At 40.9% G+C, this 25,195-nt stretch overlaps 1 protein-coding gene across 1 annotated transcript; it reads left to right on the top strand.

Annotated features, from left to right (window-relative positions):
* Window positions 1-9: 9 nt before the first annotated feature.
* MTPAP (mitochondrial poly(A) polymerase) lies at window positions 10-18,138 on the top strand. Its single transcript, XM_080383038.1, has 10 exons — window positions 10-403; window positions 1,201-2,349; window positions 4,695-4,867; window positions 5,406-5,639; window positions 5,975-6,199; window positions 11,607-11,818; window positions 13,783-14,009; window positions 15,240-15,332; window positions 15,438-15,511; window positions 17,254-18,138. The coding sequence occupies exons 2-10, from the start codon at window positions 2,211-2,213 to the stop codon at window positions 17,590-17,592; spliced, it is 1,716 nt and encodes a 571-aa protein (XP_080239164.1). The 5' UTR covers window positions 10-403; window positions 1,201-2,210; the 3' UTR covers window positions 17,593-18,138.
* Window positions 18,139-25,195: the final 7,057 nt, after the last annotated feature.

The following is a 25,195-nucleotide window of genomic DNA, read 5'->3' as shown; positions in this document are numbered from 1 at the left end:
GCAGCTGCCTGTGGCTGGCGGCCCCGGGATGCGCTCCCGCTGCCCCCGCCTTCCCCCGCGCACCGAGCGGGCGCCCCACCAGCCTCCCGTGCACGCCTGGTTTCAGCGTTATCTGAATAAAGCTTCCGCTGAAGCTCCGGTGGAATTTAGGACAACAACGCGAAGGATTTGTCAGTGGCAGTAGGATTAAAATACTCTGGGCAACAGTGGCGTGAACTTGGTCATTGCTAAAATTGGGCAGGACTACATTTTATTTCTCATCCAAATGGCAGTGACTCTGGTGGGACTGCTGCCCCACTGCTCCTCTTCAGTGAATCGGTTTTCAACCACAGAAGTGGCACCTCTCGATCACCAAAACAAGCTGCCGCAACACTAGGACCTGATGAGCTGGACCTGTCTCAAGGTCTCGTGAGACACCAACTGTATTCTCTGTTTTATTATGTGCACAAATGACTATTTGCTTACTGAAGTCAGTGGCAAAACTTTCATTATAAAGATTCAGGACACTCACTCACTCACTCACCTTAGACTTCAGTGTTTATTACCAGTATATACAACTCCTTTTCCTGGTTACGTTACCAGATGGACTGACTCCCTTCTTTGAAGGTTTTCTGTTTGCTACCTCTCCTGTGTTGTTCAGAATTGTCCAAAGTATGGCACAAATAATATTCTGAAATGTGCAGGCATTCAGACAGACTCACTACCTGATTTTGTTCTCCTTAGCATTGTAACTTAGTATGTGGAACACTGCTAGCAGAGTTAATGCCAGTTCATACGTGGTTTCTTTTCCAAAATACACAGCAGACAAATATATTGGCAAACCTCCATGAAGAAAGATGTGTCGTCATCTCTGTTGAGGTTGACCTTGTTCACGTGCATTACTCTGTGCGTTTGCTAAGAAATGTCTGTGAAAAAAATGCAAGAAAGCTAAAGATGATTAAAGGGAAAAAAAAAACAACAAACAGTAAGGGAATTAAGGGGATTGAGGAAGAAGGTAGGTTACAGAGAGGTAAAAAGAAGAGAGGCCAGGCCAAGGAAAGGGTGGAATTGGCAGCACCTTGAGAGTGGGAGGGTAAGCGTGAGTAATGCATCCTTAACATGTAGCAGCTCTCACGCTAGTTCTCTTTCAGGAACTTGCATGGGTTATTATTTTTTTCTAAACGCACAATTAATTTTAATGAAACCATTTTCTTTTTTTAGATCAGCCTCAAAGGGGAAAAGAGGAGGAGTTTCTCTTCCCTCCACATCAATGAGTTTAAGAAGGACAAGTCATAGGATTCCAGAGGAAACTCGCCATGGAGAGATGGAGGAAACACAAGTTTCTGCTCCATGACATGCATATGTAGGATATAAATTGCAGTATTTTAAAAGCAGTCTACTCTGTCTTCAGGATTATCCTGGGATACAAACCCAAGATAATTAGGTCACTGCAATTACTTACACACCCTGACTTACCAGGAGGCTACCAAGAGTAAAGCTCTGCAGTGAAGACCTGCTAATGCATGAAGTAGCCACGTGGCCCCTGACGTACACTACAGATGCTCCCACAGTTCTTACCTAAGTGACTGTTTTTAAATACTAAGGAAAACAACATCTTCTTCAGTCTGTACCTGGGGAACCATGCTGTAGGCCGAACCATGCTGTAGGCCTGCGCCTGCTTCCCGGGCTCCCTGCAGCTGAGCCCTAACCGCTGCACTCCTGGTCCCGCAGGACGTGCACGCTGACTCCTCTGCAGCCACTCTGCATTCGCACCCCTGGCATGGGACCAGGCAATCGTTCCATTTCGCCTCCTCAAATAGCCAGCCTGCCAAAAGCGAGATTCCAGCCTCCATGATCCCGGCCGCCGGCCCCTTGGGGCTCACGTCTCTGCCCACCTTCGCCCTGCTGTCCCCGGCTGGCGGGGTGGACGCGAGCAGTGCCCGCGGGCACCGGCAGCTGGGCTCGCAGGGGGCCGGGGCCGCCGTGCGCCTCCTCGCTCGGGGCAGGCAGCTGCCCGCAGCCATCGCCTCGGCCCGGCCGGGTCGGATCCCCACGCCAGCTCGCACACGCCTCGGCGGCAGCAGCCGCCCCTCCCGGCCCGGCAAACGTCGCGGGCGTCACCCCAGGGCGGCCCAGCGCGCCGGGCGGAGGAAAGCTGAGCCTTGCCAGCTGCCGTCCAACGCCCCGGCCGGCGCCTGCGCAGAGGCCGTTGCCGGCGGCGCTGCCTGGTAATGGCGCACCGCGCGGGCGGGCGGGCGCTCTGCCTGCTGCGCGGCCGCCTGCGCCTCCCCGGGCCGGCCCGCCTCGGCTCCTCCGGCGCCGCGGTGCAGAGGGCGCCGCAGGCAGCCGGCGCCGAGGAGGCGGGAGAAGGTAGGGGTCTGCGGGCCGCGCCGCCTTCCCCTCAGCGCCTCGCTGCCGTGAGGGGCCGCGGCGGCCCGATGGTTCTCCCGGGGGGCGGTGCGGTCAGGCGGGGGCGTGGGGAGTGGAGTGGCCCGCCTGTGGTGTTTCGGGCGGCCGGCTCAGCTCCGGGAGAGGCGCCTGAGCATTGCCGGCGTTCCGGCGTGAGAGCCCGGGGAGCCCCGGCCGGGGCCGCCCCCGCGGCAGCGAGGCCGGCCTGTGCGTTCCCGGCCGCACCGTCAGGGTGCAGGCCAGCAGGCCAGACCCCGCTGTCGTTTCCTAGGCCTGAGTTATTAAACGCAGATATCAGCTAGGGATAAGCGAAGTGATAATGGTTATCCTCAGAGACCCCCTTAACAAGACACGGGAAGCTTTTGGTTGGTGCTGTGTCTTTAGTACAAGCCAAGAACTGGTGAGGGCTGCCTGTCATTGATGCACTGGGGTGTAGCGTGTAACTTAATGCATTTGTGAGCCTCAGGCCTGGACTTACATCCATGTTTTAGAGCTTGAAAAATGTTAGGTAGAAAGCTTTTCTTAAAGAGAGGAGAAGATCAGGCTGTATTATCACAGTTTCATAAAACTAACAGTCTTTAGCTCTTCATGTCCTTGTACTAACAAATATGCAGCAATTGGATTAAGGAACAATTCCAAATTCCAGTTACTCTTGTTTTGGTGTATACCTTTGATCATTAGTCTCGCCTGGTTTGCTACATGACTAGGTGAATGCTTGCATTTGCATCAGCATGCGGAGGGCAGCATTAGAATATGCGTGAGCACCATGCAGGGATGAGGCTTGTTCTTCCAGCAGCAGTATTGGTGTATATCTGTTCGAAATAATTGTGAAATTCTGCCACTAGCTGGAAGTGTTGTATGGAACAGGGGAAGAAAGTGAACTGCCTTTCATGCATTTAAAATGTTTAGAGCCACCGTTTGGATGTGGTCGTCTGTGCCATCCTCAGACTGCAAATGACAGCAGAGCCAGGAAGAGATGTCAGGGCACATCTGCTATAGTAAATAAGCATGTACAGGTACAGGAGTGAGAAGATCTGGGTTCATCTCCTGATTGTGTCGCTCGTCCATGGGACTTGTCCTTTCTGCATCACATTCATTTCACACTTCTCTGCCCCTACAGAAAGTAGGATATTTATTGTCTTCATAAAGTGTTTCTTTGGTCTTCTAATGAAGAAAGCTATATAATATAAACTAAGGTATTGAAACAACTGCTTTGGTTATTTTTTTCAAGCCTGTGTGAGAGCTCAATAGACTTGTAAACCAAAAGATTTTTAAATAATAATAATAAATATGAGTGTCGTTAGATGAGAGTTAAGATTTTTTTGACGCCAAAATATGGTGTGGGTTCCTCAAAATCAAAACCATAGAATAAAGAGCTCTCTGCTGAATCTTTCTGTAGCAGATAGTGGTTGCAGGGAAATAACTGAATGTTCTCTAGGTCCCCAATCTGAATTACAGGTGGAAATATTAACAGGTAGCAGCTTCACAGGCTCTAGTAATGTGGTAGTCAGTTGGATGTGATATTGGATTAGTTTCAGAGTTATGCAGGGAAGTGATTATGATTTCTAATTTGGGACATTGCCCCTTTGCCTGTATGCAATCTAGAAAAAAGTTTCTGTGTTTCTGGATGTTCCAGCATGTCTCATTTCCATGTTAATTCTGTAGGCTGTCAGCAACAATGTAAATTTCTAGTAGTGTGGCAAGATATGAGTGATCTGTGGGTTTATTGTAGTAGAGTAAATGAAAGTATAGTATTAAACAAAAACTTTGAGTAGGAGTTTACTGTAAAAGAAGGTGGTGAGTTGTAAAAATAAGTGTGTTGAATTGTTCCAAAGGTGAAAGTGCTGGTTTTGTGGTAGCTGAGAGAGATTATCCCTTCAATGCAGCTTGACAAAGGTCTGGCTCTGCCTCATACCCGAGCTGATATCTCCAGGCTTGTGTGTAGAGTCTGACACTGTGCTGAGTGTTTTATGGTGAACAGCAAATCAAAGAACAAAGATTCCTTGTATCATCAAGCTTCCTGTGGCATCAAGGGAAGTCAGTATTGTTTTCTTCCTACATTTCCTATGCCTTGTTCTTATAAATGTATGCATTTGTGAGGGAAATACACTTAGGTTTGTGTCTTTCATTCATTCTTGTTTGTTTTCTCTTTTGCTATAAACCTCTTAAAGAGCCAGGACAAGCATTTGTTCAGTCCAGAGGAAGAGATTGAGTGTACTAAAATCAGTGTTAAATCTTTCTGTTTATATAGAAAATTTGCTACGTAAGATTCATCAAGAATGAATGGTATTCATTTCTTCTCACAGATGCTGGAATCAGTGCCAGAAAGAAGACATTCACAGAGGTCCAAACAGAACGATTGGAGCAAGCAGAACAGACGGTTTTAATTAAGTGCCCACCAAAAATTAATGAAAAAAAATTATTGCAATATTTATCCAGTCATGGAAACATTAAGAGTCATTTCTTTTTTGAAAATCATGTAAGTAATTAGCAATGTAAACTAAGATCGAGACATAGACAAAAATAACAGGATTTGGTCAAGGCCTCATACATACAAGTTAAGCAAATTCTGTATAATTAGTATATTAAATTATTTTTTAATTTTGGTAATGTGTATAAGTTGCTTCGCAACAGATATTTATTCATAAGTCAGCTAAGCAACATCTTTAAGGGCTAGCTAGCAAACTAAATCTTTGAAACTTTTACATAGCACTGTTCATTGTTCTAACAGTAGAGCTAACAGTATTTCTTGAGCATTACAGTTCTAAAGATAAATAGATTTTACAACTTTTATGTTTAGTGCTTACTGCCAAGAATACCGTATTTTAAATATTTTTTACTTCTTTTGAAAAAGTGTCTAAAAAGTGTTGAGGTGGAGAACCTAGCATCCAGCTTCAGGACTGTCATATTAAACTGTTTCAATACTCCCAGGAACATCTGAATAATATCAGTACAATCGTAATCAAGGCTTATATGCATTTATCTAACCTTGTCTGTTTCCATTCTTAATGTTTTAGGGTATCCATGCTTTAGTAGAATTTTCGGAAAAGAACAGTATAGCCTCACTGCAGGATGCTATTGGAATCCCAAGTACTGCAGAGCATTATGTTGTCCCATTTAAATCTAGACTTTTTACTTTCAAGTTGAAAAACCCAGTGAGTCAAGCTGCTGAAGAGACACCTGTTCATCTCTCTCCTCAGTCTCACATTCCAGTGAACGAGCTTATTCAAAAGCTTTGTTGTGCAGACAGTGTAAGTAGAGGTTTCTGGATCTCTCTCAATTAAAAATGAACCACATCCATTTCAGGTTTACAAGTGGTCATGTGCAACTTATAAAGCAATTTATTAATTTATTTTTTTTTAAAAAAGGAACTCCTGGTAGAATTTTGTGTGAGTGGTTCTATATTAAAATAAATAGATGAAATTAGTAATTTTAATTGACAAAATAATTTTTTCTGCATGAAATAAACCTGATTGAGATATTTAAACAAATCTTCTAATTGTAATGATATTAAATAGATTAAAATACATGTTAATAGATAGAAAATGGGTCATTGTATTTTTACAGCATTTATTGTCTTTACTAGATAAGCACTCAGATGTACATTCTACTGAATGAGTATCAGCTTACAGAAGAAAATATCAAGCTCCGATTTCTGGCCTGTTCTCTGGTTCGGGATTTTGCACGTGCATTTTTTCCAGACAGCACAGTAAAGCCATTTGGCTCTTCAGTCAACACCTTTGGCAAATTGGGATGTGATGTGGACATGTTTCTGGACTTCCATGATATACAAAAGCATGCTACAATGATGGTAAGATTATGCTATGCATCTTCAGTCCGTTGGATTTCTTCAACAGAGCAGTTCATTTGCTGTTTCACAGACGGGAATCTGTTTATACTTAGGTTTTACATGAGTTCATACTAGAGATTGTGAACAAGTTTGTTTGGATTTGAAGACTTCCAAAAACTGGATGTGACATGAAAGAGGTCTTCCTTGCAATAGGAAGAAAATGATTTGGTGTTTTCATAGACTTTGTACTGTTAGGATTATTTTAATGGTGAAAGAAAACCCTCATACTCTGAAATTGATTCACCAGTGTCAGACCTTCCCATCCTACTGATGTGTTTTATTCTGTGGAGCTGCTGGGCTTCATCCATGCTGGTTTAAAGCTTAGCTTTGATTTTTCGGTTCCTTTGTGTTCTAAAGTATAATAAGTGTGTGTGTGTGTGTGCGTGCACGTGTGTTTTGGGAGTGTTGTGAGGTTCTTAGTTGGAAGAGTTGACTTCATACTATAGAAAAGTTACTGAACTATGTACTGAAGTGGATATATATAAGAATACATATATATACACACACACAAGAGCGTGTGGAGGTGTGAAAGTTTAAGACCTGTGATAGTGTTGGTGAATAGTTGCAGGTGGCACACGTGCTCATATTTGTGTTGTCTGTCCAGAGAAAATTACTGTTTAACAGCACTTGATTTGCATTGTGAAGGGAATTAGTTGGCTTACCCCTGATGGGAACCTGAGGATAAGTTGATATGTGTGAGCTACAGATGTTTTGGGACCAGGACCCAGGAGCAAAACAGGATCAACAGTGCAGATACTTGCAGTTGTCAGACTTCCTGTAAGATACTTCGTAATTATTTGAATGCCTTATTGATAATGCAACAGTAAGCACCAGGACAAGTGGTCATTACTAGGGAAGTGTAGAGGCTTAAAACTGAAATACACTTACTTGAATTTGCTAACCAGAGTACAGAATTTACATCACTACCTTGAGAAGCTGGAGGGTTACTAGACTGCCAGCAAACAATATTCAGTCAACAGGTATTGAATTTTTCAATGCATATACTAAATTTCATCTTGATCCTGCCTTTATCCATATTACTATTTGGAAATCTGCACTATGTAACCAAGTTCACATGTTCACTGTTGGTATTTGGGCAGCTTCAAATCAAAAGGTTTACGTAGAGTAGGTTGTGTCTCAGTCCTTGTGTGTGTATGCATAAACAATGGGAAAGGACTAGACAAGGCATTTTTGGAAGGGTCTTGTCTCTTGGTGCGGCTTTTTGACTGTGGACAGTGTAAATATCCTTTCGTCTTGGAGATCGAGATATGAGAGAGATGAGAATCAGGATAGGAAGAAGTGAGAGTTGGATCAGAAATACCCTGTAGAGAAGTTGGGATTCTTCATGGATTCTGTATGGGCAATTAAGTGATTCTGGTGTTTTGAAAACTTTTCTTTTTATTTGTATAGCAACAAATAGTTCAGGAAAAATTAGCTTTGTTTTCCTTAAAAAAAAAAAAAAAAAGACACCAAAAAATAACCACAAGGAGCTTAAGCTTTTGAAGATTGAAAATTAACTCAGCTTTTCTTTACAGTTTGTATATTGCCATGTACATTACTTTTAAAGAGATATCCCTTCAAACATACATAGTTTTTAGTATTACTGCAGTGATCAAACAAAATGACAGCAAGTGCATCAGCTGAAGAGTAGGATCAGTGTGTTTGTGTGTGTGAAGTGTTAAAATCTAGGAACCCTTTGTATGTCAACAGTAAAGTTGCCTCTTAAATTTTGAGGGGAAAAAATCTTTCAAGTAGAAAATGTCTATTTTGAAAGCATGTTTCGCAACAAGCTCTTTTCTTTAGCATTCATCCTCTGTAGAAATAGAAGTTCTATTGTGAACTTCGAGGTATTCAATGATGGATGAGGGTTACTAGCAGTTGTGATTACTTGTGGGTGGTTGACAGACTTATTACTATGGGGATGCTGCAGCAGAAGCCAGCAGGGATACTATCTGTGTATCTTCAGGTTATATGGTAGGTTAATAGGCTGCATGGCACACTTACACTCTGTGTATTCAGTGAGGCTTTTGTCATGTGTGCAAGCAGTCTTTATACGCTAAAGATGATGATCTTGTTGATTTTATTTAAATATTGGAGCATTAAAACATGGGCACATCTGCTGCATCGATGTGAAAGTATGTACAAAAATAAGGTATGTTAGAGCATTGTCCTGTAAAGAAGTGTAAAAATCATTATCGCAACTCTTGTGTCTTGATTCAAGCATAGTCAAAGTGGGAGACTAAGGCTCTAGCACCTAGAGAGCTTTGTGCTTTGTAGGTGTGGTGGGTTAACCTTGGCTGGCCTCCAGCTGCCTAGCCAGTTGGTCTCTCACCACCCCCCTCCTCAAGAACACAAGGAGAGAAAATAAGATGAAAAAAGCTCATGGGTTGAGGTTAAAACAGGGAGATCACTTACCGATTAACACCACAGGCAAAACAGACTCAACTTGGGGAGGAGTAATTTAATTTATTGCCAGTTAACAACAGAGTAGCATAGTGAGAAATAAATTAAAAAACCAAAATTAAAACCACCTTCTCATCACACACCCTTCTTCACAGGCTCAACTTCACTCCCAACACTTTTTTCTCCTTCCCCCAAGTTGCACAGGAGGATGGGGAATGGAGGTTGCAGTCAGCTCATAATGCTTCATCTCTGCTGCTCTTTCTTCCTCATGCTGTTCCCCTGCTCCAGTGTGGGGTCCTTCCCAGGAGCTGCAGCTCTTCAAGAACTGCTCCAGCATGGGTCCTACCCACGGGGTACAGTCCTTCAGGAAAGGACTGCTACAGCATGGGTTCTTCATGAGGTCACAGGTCCTGCCAGAAAACCTGCGCCATAGGGACTATGGCCTGCACCTCCTGCCACGAGCCTGATCCGTGTGGGCTTTCCACAGGCTGCAGCTTCCTTCAGGGCATATCCACCTGCTCTGGCATGGGGTCCTCCATGGGCTGCAGGGTGCGTGTCTGTTCCACTGTGGTCCTCCATGGGCTGCAGGGTGCGTGTCTTTTCCACTGTGGTCCTCCATGGGCTGCAGGAGGGCAGCCTGCATCACCGTTGTCTTTTAGGGAATATTTGCTCCGGTACCTGGAGCACCTCCTCCTCCTCCTTCTTCACTGACCTAGGTGTCTGCAGGGTTGTTTCTCTCACTCTCCCAGCTGCTCTGCAGCACTTTTTATCCTTTCTTACAGAGGTGTCAGCATTGCTGATGGACTCAGCTTTGGCCAGCGGCTGGTCCATCATGGAGCTGGCTGGAACTGTCTCTGTCCAACATTAGGAGCAATTTCTAGTGTCTACTTAAAGAAGCCACCCCTGTAGCTCCCCCACTACCAAAGCCTTGCCACATAAACCCAATATGGTAGGAAAATAAGATGTTGAGTATATCTCCTGTGATGGGGAACAGATAAAACACTTCAGAGGAAGGCAAAAGTCTCATATAGTTGGCAGTGTGATTTATAGGGATAATGTTATCCTTCTTGGCAAATTGTGTTACTAGTATGCGTAAGATGACTGTCTTAGAACAAGTGACAACAAGGGAAGGTAGCTTTAGTTATAACATGATATAGCAGCAGTAGAGAGAGTATCTTCTGATTTCTGTGCTATTGCAGCCTTTCAGGAGGTACCAGATATGGAGGAGGACCAGGCATTTTAGCACCTATTTACATTAAATAACGTTTTTTGAGTCTTAGGGCAAGCTGATTACTAATTGTGAATTAAAAAAGCAGTGAAATGGGAGCATTCTTTACCAAGAGTGGATTATCAATACCATGTTTGACCACAGATCAAGGTGTTTTTAACATGCAGGCAGTTTGGAAGATTAGTTAATGACTTAAAACTGAGTTTTGTGATATTTTTAGAGTCGTAGTTTTTGAGTTAAAACAGGTATGCTTCTTGCTTAGGGCACTCTATCAATTCATCCCAAAGCATTAGTTTATCGACATTTGCTGTTTTGAGTGACATGGCAAGAATAGCGGGAGAACCACAGGGTTGGGACAAGTGTTTTAGTGCTTCATTCCCCACAGCTGGCACCAAGGTCCTATCAATTATTAATTGTGTCTGTTTTGTCATTACAAAAAAAGTCTTCATTCAGCTTTTGAGAGCTATTAAGCTGCTGTCTGGGAAGTCACAATGATGAAAAATCATTGTGATTTTTGTCACAAGTATAAAGGTCCGAATACAAGCACACCTACATGTCAGCCAGTCCCTGTCTTTCTCTCTCCTGTTACCTACCTCAGTGTTGATATTTATGGGCTCCTTTCACTTTGAGCCAGCCCTGCTGTAGCATGCAGCTACACGGCTAAATGGGATTAGGGTTCTCTGTCCTGGTATGTTCAAACACGCATGCTGTCTGGAGAACTGTTGGCAAGAGGAGAGCAGCAACAGTCGCCTCAACGATTGCCAGAGTGACTCAGAAAATCGGGACCTAAAGTGAGTTTATGGGAAAGGTTGCAAGGTCCATAACTTCTGTTTTGCCTGTCTGTGACAGCATGTTTTCTTTACACTAACCGAAAGTAATCACCTCTGTGCCTCAGAGGACCAGTTAGGTCACTGTGTAATGCTGTTTGTATAGTATACATTCACACATGACATGTTTCAAGGGGGAGGATAAGTCAGTGTTAAGTATTGGATTAGCAAGCAAAATTAGCTGAGGCTTAAGACCAGAGATTTCACAGGTGTGAAGTTATTTTATTGAGGTATAAATTACAAATATGACAATTCAAAATACAAAGTCGTAAAGGAAAATTAATTTCTCATGTTGTCAGAATACATCTTCACAAGTTTTCTATTTGTCAGAAAAACTGTATGTGATGTGAAGTTATTTTAAGTCTTACAGAAGCTTATCTTAATTTTGAAGGATTAAGTCATTTGCATACTAACATTATTTTTTTTAAATGAAAAAGGCGTTTTCCTTTACACCGCTACTTGATTCACTAGTAGCACATTGTTCTTTGAGGATTTGAAATGGAATTAATGGTGGTTTGAAATTAACGGTTGTTTGGTTGTATTTTGCCTCTCTTTAATTTAATTGTGTGCTCCTCTTTTCCATCAGAGCATACACACTCTCTTGGGAATTCCATAATTACTTGTTTTAGGCAATAGTGAGATGTAGCAGTATTATACCATCATCTGAATGAGTAACTTTACAGTAAGTTGATCACTATTAACCTGGAAAAATTGAATCACTGAAAAATAACATAAACCAGAAAGCAATATGTTTTTACCTTTAAGTTCTGCGGGCTGCTTTAAATAGTTCATGTCTTTCAATCTCTTAATTGTGCAAACTCCTTTGCAAATTATTGCAGCCTTTCAGAACTGTTCTTAAATGTCTCTTTGGTTCCAGAGTTAACAGTTTACTTTGAAATTTCTGTGTTAGAAAAAAGGTCCCTTTGAAATGGAGTATCAGATGAAAAGATTACCATCTGAAAGATTAGCAACTCAGAAAATTCTTTCTGTGATTGGTGATTGCCTTGATAATTTTGGTCCCGGGTGTTCGAGTGTACAGAAGATACTGCATGCTCGCTGCCCGCTGGTGAAATTTTCCCATCAACCAACAGGATTCCAGTGTGATCTGTCAGTGAGCAACAGGTGAGACTTGGTTTTAAAAAGTTTAAGAATACTACTAATGTTCTTATGTTCTGAAAAGCTGTAATGGAATGTTCAGTTTACTCTTTTCTGTGTTCTTAACAAATGCGAATGTTGGCTCTGAAAGTAAAAAGGATATTTATGACTTCTAGAGCTTAAAGTTTTGATATGCTTAAGGTGTCTTTCTCCAGCATAGGAAACACTTGCTAGTTGAAAATGAAGACTTGAAAACCACTCTATACAATAAGATTGGCTTATAAGGAATTGAAAGAAGGCAGTGTTAGTTTGTTACTACTTCCTTTCGTGTGTATGTACATATGCACATCCTTCTTTTGATTGCTCTTCAGATTAAGCAGCTCTGTTGTGTCGATTTTCAGTGATTTGTCATCTAGTTATTTTGGAGTCCTTTTTTCCTTCTTAAGAGCCTGCATACACCTATTTGCTGACAAGTTATCTTGAATGCTGAATTAATTAACTGCATCAGAAAACAGTTTGAAACTTTACTGTCATGCAGGACCTTTTGCAGCAGTGCCCAATAGAGGGAGCAGGCTTCTTACAAATACCTCTTTGCTATTTTTCCTCTTTCAGCTTTCTCTCATTTGGTTGATAGTAAAGCATATAATTTGTTTTGCTGTCGCTCATTTTATAAAGAAATACCCACCTTAATCCAGAATACATCCATAACCCTGGCATAAGGATACATAATAAAAAATTACTTAGTTACCCTTTTCACTGTTGTTAGGGAATAGTATAATATAAATCATTATCTTTAAAAATGCTTTTGATATAACTTTTAGTGGCGATTGTCTACATCAGATGCAATCAGATCCTAGACTGAATTTTCTAAATTACTGAAAGTTCTGTCTCAGAACATGCAGGAGTTGTCGAGGGAGTGCTGAACAAATGTCTTAGAATAAAATTACTTTTGTGTACGTAGCCACAGTGAAAGTCAGCATGCAGTTCTGTGCAAACTTCCTTGTAATTTTGTGCTGACGGTTTGACTGGTTGGGACTGTGTGCGTTGTCTTCATCATTTGGAGTAATAACAAACCTCTGTGGATACAAGGAAGCACTTCACAGTTGAAATTTTAGATGTCCAGGTGTTACAACGAAACTTTGATGTGGTATGGTAAAATTCCCCAGAATGCCATGGTGGATTTTTAGAAGAATTCAGTGCAAGATTGGGAGTAAAAACTCCTGTAACTGTAGTTCAACAAGCACTTTAGACTAAAACTGAATCCAGAGTAAGGTTTGCTCTCATACTCTGCTTCCTTTTTTTTTTTTTTTTTTTTTCCCCCCTCCTTTTTCTTGTCTTCCCATTTGTACACTGCATGAATGTTTGTACAACCGTGTGATGAAGCAGATCAAAACCTGATCCATCTGAAAACCTTTATCCTTCCAGATTAGTTGTTTTTTTCAGCAGGACCAAACATTAGTCATTTGGCAATTGCCAGATAGGCTTGTTTTGCAGAATTCATCGTGTCTCTGTGCTTCATGTATTTTTCAGTGTGTTATTTTATTACTTTTTAAAGTTGTAAGAGAATTTCTAGTTATATTTTATTATATATTAGGATAGAGATATTATCTAATGTACCTCAAAGGCAGTTGTGGTTAAATTACATTTTCTGCCTTGATTTTGCATAGTTTCACTCCTGAGTACTCGCTGGTGTTTTTTTTGCTTTTGTTTTGGTTTTTTTTTCTCCCACTGTGGTACCAAACAGGAGATAGTGCTAATGCGGTGTTATTATTTACCCATAACTGTATACTTTGTACTGTGGAAAACTACCAGGTATTTCATCCTGGACAGTTTCAGGCATTCTCTTTTATTTCTTTAAAATGCATAAAAGTAAATTTTTTTTATGGCTACCCTTATAACTGATGCTGTAGGGCTGAACAACAAACACTGCATCTGGTACTTTACAATTCTCTCATTATTTACCTGTCTTTTACTTCTCATTTCTTCTTCAGTATTGCTATAAGAAGTTCAGAACTCTTGTATATCTATGGCTGTCTGGATTCCCGTGTGAGAGCACTGGTGTTCAGCGTACGATGTTGGGCCCGTGTTCATGGACTGACAAATAGTGTTCCTGGTACCTGGATTACAAACTTCTCTCTGACCATGATGGTCATGTTTTTTCTGCAAAAGAGATCTCCACCTATCATTCCAACACTAAACCAACTTAAAGAATTGGCAGGTAAGGACAGCTGTTTATGTGTTCATTGATGTGACTTTCACATTTGTTTTCTGTGATGAATAAACCCAAGTAATTTCTTTATGTTCTCAAATGCTAATGCATATTATGTCTACCTTAATTTTAAGGGACTCTACAAGTTTTACTTTTTTTTTTGTGTGTGTGAAAATAATGTCTTTTTAAAGGCAAAATAAATCCATTTTCAATACAATACTAATTTCTATTTAGAGGGGTTAGGCCTGTTGTATGCCTCAGCTAATTAAAAGTCATTTATTTGCTCAGTTCTTCCATACTGGCTGTTTTTTGGATATTTCGTATTTTGTGGTTTTAGAAGATTCGTAGGGTTTCCAGTGTCTCTGTAGTTGCTAAGGTTTTTGTGCAGATTGATAAGTGTATTGTTTTCTAGATGCCAAGCGTTTAAAAGTAAGGCTATAGTTTTTAGTCACAATTTTTATTTTATCCTTGAGACTGTTCAGGCAACCTGCAAATAATTCTTACCTCTTCACAAACAAGGTGTTCAGGCTGCTTCATATGTAGCTTTCAGGGTGTATTACCTTCAGTAATCTTATGAAAGTGTAGAGAATGACAGGTTCTTGATTCCTCACTTATGCCTTCTGCTTATTGATACGCTTCCTTGAAAACACTGAGTGATTTGAGTGGAGAAAAAGATCTGTGTTCAGTTGGTTTAAAATCGGTTTAAACGATTTGAACTATTATTTCTATCAGAATTCTGTAGGATTTTTATACATAAACCAAAAACACCTGGCCCAAAATTTTACAAGAATATTCCTAATTCTCTTTAAGGTTTTCAGGAAAAGATGGTGGACACTTTGAGTCTTTGGTTTTTTTAACCCTCGTATAGGTATTGATCTCAGAGATTTGTGCTGTTTAGTGTGTGATAAGGCTCTGCATGTAGAGGTATTAGGTTTGTTCCTTAAAAGAAGTAACCAGAGGTCCTGGGATGTCCTACACCTTATTCCTGTAAACTTTTGAAAATAAGCCATTTACTCATGCGTCTTTTCCTTTGCCAGTCCATAGAATTTTTTTCTTTTTAAATCTTACACCGTTTAAGCTGAATCTTAACCTGAAACCTCACTTGTGAATTACTGATTTGATTTACTCTAATACGATAGCATTCATTGAATTCATTAATGTCTGTTATCTGAATTATATTAAATACAATGGCATTTTATTGTTTATCACTTCAAAATATGCCCCCCATTTTTATTTCAGATGAAAAAGACAAGCATGTAATTGGAGGATATGATTGCTCATTTGTTAGTGATTTAAGCAAGATTAAACCTACAAAAAATACAGAAACACTTGGTAAGTAAATCTTCATCAACTTTTTTTTTTTATTATTTTGACAAGCATATTGAAAATAAAGGTTTCCTTGGTATTACTGATGGCTGCTGTTTTTCTTTCCCTTAGATGTATTATTGGGTGACTTTTTTGAGTATTTTGGAAACTTTGATTTTAGAAAGAATTCCATAAATCTTCGAAAGGTAAATGAATTTTAATCTCTCATCGTTATTAACTGAATTTCTTTGCTGTTTGACAAACTATGTATGTTAAGCAACAATTCGTGTCATTTTTAATTGTATGTACAAAGTACATTTAAATTGGCTGTATCCGGAAACTGAGTCCTTTCTGTGAAAGAGTAGAGTTTTCCTCTCAGAGCCTAATCATTTACAGCATCATTAAGAACATTTACAGTGTCATTACCTGAATATGCTGGAAAGCACAAACTCAGATGCTAAGCCTGTATGATTTTTCTTGAAAACCGTGTAATAAAAGTGGCAGTTTAAAAAAGTAGAAGCTGTTTTGCCTCTGTGAGAGGAAAACTTTTAAAATGTTATGATGTATGTCATAACAGAAGTCTATGGCAAACCCTGTGTGCCACTTTGTGTTTGAAGTTGGAAGTCCAGACCCAAACAGTGTCTGCATTAAAATTTACAACTTGAGTTGTGAAACTTGGTTTTGGCACTCGAGTTTTCTACTGCAGTTTATATCAGCCTACAGTAAGTGTAGTTACAATTCAGTAAGTGTGACAGTTAACATGATCCTTCTGTGCTGTCCCTTTGGTTCAATTTATACGTTTAAGTCATGCTATTTATTGATACATGTGTGTATGCAATTATAATAGAAATATATACAAATGTTACTACCTTAACTTGCACCTGTTCCTGCTGGACTGCTGCCAGGATGGGAGGTTTCAGTGCCCTGTTGCTGTGTGGACACCTGTTTGTTTTCTGTTTCCTGCTTGTGTACTTCTGGATTACTGGCCTAAGAGCCCTTTTTGCCACTGCCAGTTGATCCTAGAAACTGATTCATTAAGCTAGAGAAACTTTTGTTTGCCACTGAGCCTTAAAAAAACCCAAGGGAAAACACACAGGTATTGGAGCCTGAGGTAATCAGGAGAAATGTCTGTGCTGATGATATTTTTGTGTTTAACTAAGTCCTCTTGGCCCTGGGGCAAGAGTGTGTAGCATGTACGCGGACACTTCCAGGAATAGCAGTAGGTGGTAGGTTCCTGCTAGAGCTTCTGGTGGAAGGCTTGAAGAGTTTCTGTAATACAGCGCAGATCAGCTAAGTAGCAGTGATAAGCACCGAGATGGAAGTGTGTTTAAATAGCAAACTACATAGTTGTCAACAACTTGCATTGTACTATACCAAGTGCCCGAAAGTGGACCATGACCTAAATAGCTCTGTATGTAAAAGACAGAGTGAACTGTGAGGAATTTCAGCCAAGGCAGTAGTCTTGTTTTGTTACACTAGCTCTTAATGAGCACTGAGAGAGGAATGGTTTGAGCAGTTCAAGTGCTTGTACTAGTATTATCAAACTGGGCTCTGCAGGTTAATATGACACACTCTTGCTGCCATGCACAAAGGGAGGTAGGAGTAGGAGGTTGCAGTGAGTGAAGTCTGAGGTTTGTGGAAAAGCAAATGGGAGAACAGCCAAAAAGACAGGCTAAGCTGTAGTTGTGTGTTCTTTGCCTTGAAGGAAATCTAAACTGAACGTGGCAAGGAAAACCACCACTAAGAGGATTCAGAGAACAGGAGTCATACAGTCAGGCTGACAGGAAAATTAACTTGATTAATAATGACAGGGGTTTTTGCAAAAAGTTCTCTACTAGGTCAAAATACTTTTACTCTTAATACTAATGTAATAACTCAAGTGATTTGTTATTTGCTCAGCCTATAATGTACATATGCAACTTTTGCTTTTTCTTTACACTGTCTGCAGGGAAAGGAAGTAAATAAACCTGAGTCGTCTCCTCTTTATATCTGGAATCCCTTTGAACAAGACCTTAATATCAGCAAGAATGTTAATCAGCCGCAGCTGGAGAAATTTGTAGCTATGGCCAGAGAAAGTGCCTGGATTTTACAGAAGGAAGATAAAACTCAGCGAAAGATCAATAAAGAGCCTTGGGGACTGGCAGCCATACTGATACCATTTGGAAAAAGTAATCCCAGCAAGATGAAAAATAGGATGAAAGGAATAGGAAGTGAAACAATCAGAAGCCTCTTGGACTCTTTAAAGTTAAATACTGCAAACACTGTACAGAAAGCAGCAGGAAAGTGACTTTCAGCAAAGAAACACGGTAGCTGATACTCTGTTTTAGGAATTGAATGTGACAGTCTGAAGAACATTACTTCTGGTATTTCTGTTGTGGCGAAACAAGAGTCAAATGACCTCTGTTTTCCATCGTTATGCTTTTTGTACAGGTCTGCTTTCTTTCTGTACATTTTTTTCCTCCTTACTCTTCACTTTTTTCCATCTGTTGTATGAATGAAGAGCATTCAAATTCAAGTTTTACAATACATTTTGGAAGTACCCTTCAGTTGGGCATGTTTTTAAAAAAGAAGTCTTGACAGGAGATGCATGGGAAAAAATTGCCTTTGGGAATTCTGTTGGCTAACATACAAATGATATGCTAGGTAAAAGTTCAAGAAGCAACCACCTTTCAGTGAAACCACAGTTTGAAAGAAGATGAATGTGTTAAAACTATTGCTTCCAATCCAGTCGTGTTCTGGAAGTCAGTAAAACCAAAGCACATGTATATTTTTTTGCAGTTGTTTTCCATACACATAGATAGTGCCAAGACAAAATAAAGATAATGGAATTAGATAGTGGGGTTTGCAGTTTCATAATGAATTGCTCTCAGAGGGTAGTGCAACTGTGTTCTGTTGGAGAAGTGATTTTGCTGTTGTTTTTACCACCTGATCTCAGATTTCTTCAGTCAGCTCTCTTTGTTTTCTGTAGCCACAGGACTGGTTCCCACCCACACTTGTATATACACTCATGTTTCTCATTTTATCTTTGACTTCATTTTAAACCTGTATTTCAGGTTCAGGCAGGGACTTTTGCGTGCCCTTCTTGCCTCATCGCTCTCCTCAAAGCTGCTGCCTACCAGGTGACACCAGAACCTTCCTCCTACCGACCTTTGCAGAGGGATCTGTTCCTTGCAGAGATCCACAGAGAATCATATCCTGAGGTCCTGTTTCCAGTCTTGCCTTGTTTTTTAGCTATTCAGCAAACAGTGACTATCCCCCTTCCAGATCAGTTGGGCCAGTGAGAGTCAGTGCTTCTCACTGACTTAAAGCATTGAGTTCTTTACCCATCTGCCACAAAAGAGTGTTTTCAGAGGAAGGGGAAGAGGGGAGGGAAGTCAGAAGGGGAGATGGAGAGCAGGCAAATATCAGACAGGTTTTCCAGGTACGTTTGTGAGTATTCTACCTGTCCAGTTTGAGAACCACTTGTGCATTAAAACTAAATGGCAACAGTGGTAACAACTACAGACTGTTGTCTTTATTCTTAACAGAAATTCTGTACGAGAAATTACTGTAACACAGATTATCATACAGATGCAACATTGATGTTTAAGATTACTGTTTTTGTTTTCAGTATTTTTAGATTCTTTAATGTTGCAGTGGTATATGATTTTGTGTGGGCTTTCTTTCTAATGTTTTCTGAACAGTTTAAAAGTGTGTTTTCTCTTTTCCCTGAGCTATTGTTTGTTGGAAGTACTGTGAGCAGTAATGCATACTTCCCAAATACTTGTAAAAACAGGGCAAGGAAAAGTACTGTCCAGCAGTTCGCAGACTAAAGGGTTAGACCTTGAGATCAATTCCATATTAGTTTATTCAGAGTTTAAAATAATACTCATATGTGTCCATTTCTGATTCATAATTGTTTTCTCAAATAATGACTCACATAGTCAGTATCTTGGTCACAGGTATTAATTCTTGTATTAACTTCTTCAGGACTGAGCCTTGAATTTCAAACTTAGTTTTCTACCTAAATCCTGGTGCTAGTGTGTGAATTTCTTTTTAGAGGTTGATACGAAGTTTATTGTAGCTTGTTACTGGTGCTAAGCCAAAGGCTTTGATAGCAAGCTTGGCCCAGATGATGTAAGGAGCCTATTGCTACCTTAATCTTTACAGAACCTAGAGATGCATTTTATGCTGCTTCCCCAGCAAGAGACTTTGAAGCTTTTTGAGGATTAGGGCAGTACTCAAGTACTTGTGAGTTTTCTTTTTTCCAGCTAAACAAAATGGGTAGTACTGCGGTGCAGTGGGTTATCAGGGACAGAAGCATATAGCAGAATGGTGGCAGCGTATATGTACTTGCATTATGTTCCCAGTGACATAGATAGGGAACATAAGAATTTTGACACAGATGCAGGATGCTTGTAGTCAAATAGCAATAAACTTTGTAGTTTGGTTGTACAGTTGAGCCACACCGAACCACATGATTCATTTGTAAATGGGTACAGGCGTTCAGGCTGCTCAGTGTTCCTTAAAAGGCAGGGCAGAACATGGTTGCTGTACATGCAGCGCCTTTCAGCATCACTTTTCTGTTTAGGCTGCCTGTCCCTTTTGGGAGTAGTTCTGAACCCTTGTTATGGCTGCAGGCCAATTTCTGAAAAGAAAAGAAAGAGTCCAAAAGCAGGGTTGTAGCAATGGAAATGCACAGCTGATTGTTTCAGATGTCTGCCTGTCCACGGAGCCGGAGACCAGCTGCTGAGTGAAGCCTAGAGGATTCAAGGAGCAGCTATCGTTGATGATATCGATAAGCCCAATGGACAGCTTTCATAGAGGAGGCTGGGGCTGGAGGGCTGACTGAAAGCTTTCCCGGAGCACGAGCTGAGAGAAGAGCTGCGTGACACTGGTGGAACTGAAGCTACCTGTGGAAGAGAACCAGACAGAGGAGAGGAGGACCAAGATTTGAGGGGGTATAGTTAGCAAATCAAGAGAGATGGTGTGATTATAATTTCCTGAAGGCAGCAGCCTTATCGTATTGAAGATGGTTAGAAGCAATCAATATGGTTCTGTCAGTAAAAACAAGGGTTGGATATTTGTCAAGAAAGGACTATGGTGGTGGTCTGTATTTTAGAGGGAGTTCATAAGGTCCAAAACCATGAAAACAATGTCTCTGAAAGAATGAGGCAGTAAGTTTTAGTTACTCCTCAAACTTGGCACTGGTATGCTATATTGTAGGGTAGAACTACTGGGGAGGCCACGTGTAAGGAATATCAGTGAATTAAAAGCATTTTGGCCTGTCTGCCCCTTCCCCTCGCTGGGAATACTTTTTAATACAGTCTCACATTCCCTGGTTCTTAAGTGGTTGGGGAAACTGAAAACATTTAGAACTTCCTTGCCCTGAGAAAATGCTCTTTGAGACAATAACTTCAGGTTAACATTTGTTGCCAGGGATTATCTTCCCCCCTGCCCCCCCCCCCCCCCCCCCCCCCCCCCCCCCCGATGTTTGTTGTTCACAAGAGTTGCAGGAATGGGTTCTGCTGCAACTGCAATTGCTCCATCATTCCTCTAGCTTCCTGGAAAACTGCAGCTTCGGTCTACAGTTGGCTGCTGGGTCAGTACCTGTGTGTGATGCTCATAGCTAAGACACAGTCACAAAACAGACTTCTTGGCTGGTAGCAGGTGCTCTATTTCTCTGCCTCAATTTCAGATCTACAGTATGATTCAGGTTGGGAGGGACTTCTGGACCTAGTCCAGCTGCTGCCTCAAGTGGAATCAACTGTCAGATTAGACAAGGTTCCTCAGAGCTTTACCTAGTCAGGCCTTGAAAATCTCCAATGATGGAAACTACACAGCCTCTCTGGACAACTTGTTCCAGTGCTTGGCTGTCTTCATCACCCTGGGAGCTGGTCTGCAATACCCTCCCATATCCTTGTCACTGGCTTCTTTTCTGATGCTCACCCGCACTCTCAATCAGACTGGCATCCATCACAAATGTTCAAGCTGCTCCTTCATGTAAAGAGCCCGCCCAGTCTTCCTTTCTTCCTTCCTGTCTTCCCTGAAGGGCTGGTACCCATCCATCACAGTGCTCCCACCATCATATCTGCTATTCCAACAGTGCTGTAGTACAGCATGAGGAGCTCTAGTTCCTTCTTGTTCCTCAGGCCGCCCCGTGTTTGTATCTGTACATTTGAGGTGGGTACCTGTTGATTCTTTTTATTCATGAGGTCCCTCTCGGTTCCCATCACCCTGTATCCTTTGATTTCAGTCTGTGTTCATTGCTGCATCCCTTAACTGTGGGTTAAAGTTGTCCTCCCTTACTGTTCCTGGAAGCCTTGATATGGCCACTGCTCTTACCCAGCTTATGAAGTCCCCTGGTGCATCTGCAGAGAAGCACACAACACCATGCAGACACTCGTGTGGCTGTGGAGCAGGATTCTGCTGCCCAGCAGAGCTTGTCAGCTTGGGTTTGGCACGTTGCTGGTGCTGTGTTATTTGTGGGTCCACAGCAGCCAGGCCCCCAGCTGCAGCGTAGCTGTAGACCATGGTCATGCCGGGTCTGTGGTCATTGAGGAAGCGTGTCCTTAAAACAGCCTGTCCTTGTTCTTGCAAACTTATTTCCAAGTTTAATTTCATTTATACTCTCTGGGGGGTATAGGCTATGTTTTTACTTGACACAATCTTGTACCTTTGGAAAAAGGAAAGATGGACAAAGAACCTTTATGTAAATAATTCTGCCAACATGCTAGTTAAAGGTCCATGACAAGTTCAACTGTAGCAAGTTTAGGATTTCCCATCTAGGCTGCTTTGGAGATCCAATCAATCAACAATTAGGAAGTTTTTCAAAGTGAAATCATCTTGCTCACAGGAAAGCTCTCTCATCCAAATGCTTTGTCTTAGCACAAAATTATCACCAAGGTTCTCTTCTAGAACAAAATTCTTTTTAATGTCACAGGTAATTTGGGGTCACCTTGTTTGAAACAAGGGTTAGGATTTATACAAGGCTAACCTGTGCCTGGAGATAAAATCTCTTCCTCTATAAATACTCTCAGTTGAAAGTCTTGATTCACTGCTTTTGCAGACCTGTTTCTCATGCTTTCTTCAAGTAGAGGTTTGCTTATTTTGCAGGACCCTCCTGTTTCTTTTCCCCCTCCCCATTGTCTTTTCATCAAATCTCGTCTGATCTGATCTGTAAAAAACAGTGTGTCATTTGGCCCATAGTGTTTTGTGGAGCAGTAGTGAATACAGCTGTATTCAAAAAACAGGTAGTTTTTAAAACATGGCTCTCATATTGCAATGTAACTTCTTCCAGCTGCTTTATTTCTGGTATAGATTGCTTCTCCATACTATCTTTTCCATGGCTTATAGAAGGGTCAGTTAGCTGGGCTTGATGGGCCTCACCTACACTGTTCACATATTTTTTGGAAGTCTGTTCATTTAAGAGACTTAACATGGTCTGTAGTATTAGAAAGCAGAAGTCTCTTGCAACATTTTTGGTAGACACTTTACCCTTCAAAATTATTTCTGGTTTTGCCTGTTGTTATGGGGAAGATGACGTTCAGTTTGTTTCACAGAAAGACTTCAGAGATAGGTTTTTGTTCCCATGCTTAGCTCTCTTGTGCATACAGATTTGTAGTCAATGTAAACAGTGCAGCCCCGTACAGGAATTTTGCATGGAACAGCTCCCAGAATATGTCTTCTAGGTATTATCCTTGCAGCCCAAGGGGAGAGGTAAAAGCCCCACGAATTACCAAGGCATAGCCTCCCAATTGTATTGCTGACTCCAGAGGATGGAACAATTCCCGTTATTCCGCATTGCTTTTTCTCATGCTGGACACAGGCAAAACTCTACTTTCCTGCAGAGAAAAGGTACGTATTGTTAGGTTGAAAAGCAGTGTTACTTACATTCTTTCTGACTATTTACATCTTAAGTTTGATTTTCTAAAGTCCTTATCTAGGAACTATTGCTAGAGACTTTCGGAGTGAGAGAAAGAACTGGGAGAATACATAAAGGCTTCATATTTCGAGTAATTAGAGAAATGGTATTTACTATTAGATTAATTATAAAAAATAATTACATAGTGGAAAGTAATACATGTAACAATTCAGCAATAACAAGGAACACTGCCTTACCTCTTGGAACCAATTTTCCTCCCCTAATTTTCTGTAGTCCTCCCAGTGGTGCACTACTTTTATAAAAGAATGGGCTTTGAGAAATTGTACTGAATGGAGATTAAAATATCCGATAGATGGGAAGGTGAGTAAGTATTTAGCCATTGCAGTAAATAAAAAAAAAAGCATTATTGACTCCACCATAAAATGAGATTCAGAGATTTCGTGACTCCAAAAATACAATATAGAGAACTGTTCTGTGGATCTTAGGTGATTCATACTTCCTTTTGAAAATTATCTTTGGACACCTATCAAAAGAGGGTTTGCTGTAATTGCTTGATGTCTGAGCTTGCAAAGTAAGATCTCATTTGAAATGACCATGATCTGTTTTCTTGAGACACAAAAGACCTTAGCTATTACAGTTCTGCACTAAAATCCATGTTTAAGAGGGTTTGCATTGCAGTTGGTTGAGAAACATGGAATGTTATAATTTTCAGTTATCCTAAAAATGCACATGCTTACAGATAGCAACAGACTTTCACACTTCTCCTACTTGGGCTGTATGATTTTAGTTCCCTTTTTTCACTGTAGACAATATTTTCAATCTTTGGAACATTTTGCAGCAATTAATTTTATATTTCTTCTAGAAGATAAATAATAAAGTTGAAGATCTCTTCTGTATTTGTTCAGTAAGTTGCTGTTCCATTGTGCTGCTGAAGTCTTTGATGAGATAAAGAATGGCGTATCTGGAGCTTTCCTTCCTCAGATGCAGGCGGAGGTTTGTTGCATACCGAAATGAGGATGCATTTCATAGAGCAGTGTTTTTGAACTCTGAACCCCTCAGTGTCCAGGGAACTACGTCTGAAGAACTCACCAAAAAAAGCAAAAAAAAAAACCTGAAAAAGCCAACCTAATGGTCAGCCAGCTTCAATTCACCCAACAGAGGTTTTTAAATTTGGGGTTTGTTTCCAAACAAAATAGAGGTCATACCAAATGCTGTTGAGTCATGGTTGGAGATGTAGCATTTCTTGCATTCCAGCATCACTTTATGATTAATAATCTGTTTAAGTAAGTGGTGGTCTGTGAAGAGTATGTCTCTGTTGCTTACAAAACATGGTTTCTAATGAAAAGAGCAGAAGTAATATCTTGGATGTCTGACAAACTCTGAAAGATATTTCTTAATGAGGGGAGAAGAAACGTTTTCTAGCAGGATATCTAAAGTTCCTGAACCCTGCCCTGGCAAAAAACTTGCCTTTTACCCTTATAAATTATAAAGGGGGAATATGGGTGTCTCAGTTTGTCATGATCTAATTTTATCCCACATGTATAGGGTTACAAGTATGTGGCAGTTAGGCATAAGCAATAGGATTTTATGCTCCAAATGCTGTTGGGAGAGAAGCCTGAACATCACATAGGTTAATGCAGGCTTGATTCAGACACCTGGTCCAAATCTCCTACACTGTTCTAGACCCCACCCACTGTGGCAGCAGAAGACTATAAATAATAACTACTGCCAGCTGCTTGCTCCCAGTGGGGATGCCTTCCCCTGGAGTTAATCTTTCTGATTCAGTTGCCAAGTTGACCCAGGGACTTCTGAAGCCTGAGAAGGCAAAGAACAGTTTGTCATCCCCATGCCCCATTCCTAGCAAGATTTTTTTTTTTCCTCCTGACTCCAGTAACAGCAGGACACAACCGTAAAATTCCTCTCGGATACAGAAAGAGAGGACAATGATGTTGTAGCATGGCCATTTCTGTTCCTCAGATTGATGCAGTTTATATAGTTGCAAGGGGATGGACATTTTTATCTAGCA

Source organism: Falco punctatus (assembly GCF_963210335.1).
Source record: "Falco punctatus genome assembly, chromosome: 4".
In the NCBI taxonomy this organism is placed as follows: Eukaryota; Metazoa; Chordata; class Aves; order Falconiformes; family Falconidae; genus Falco; species Falco punctatus.
The sequence above is the reverse complement of the archived record's forward strand: the minus strand, read 5'-3'. Positions and strand labels throughout refer to the sequence as shown.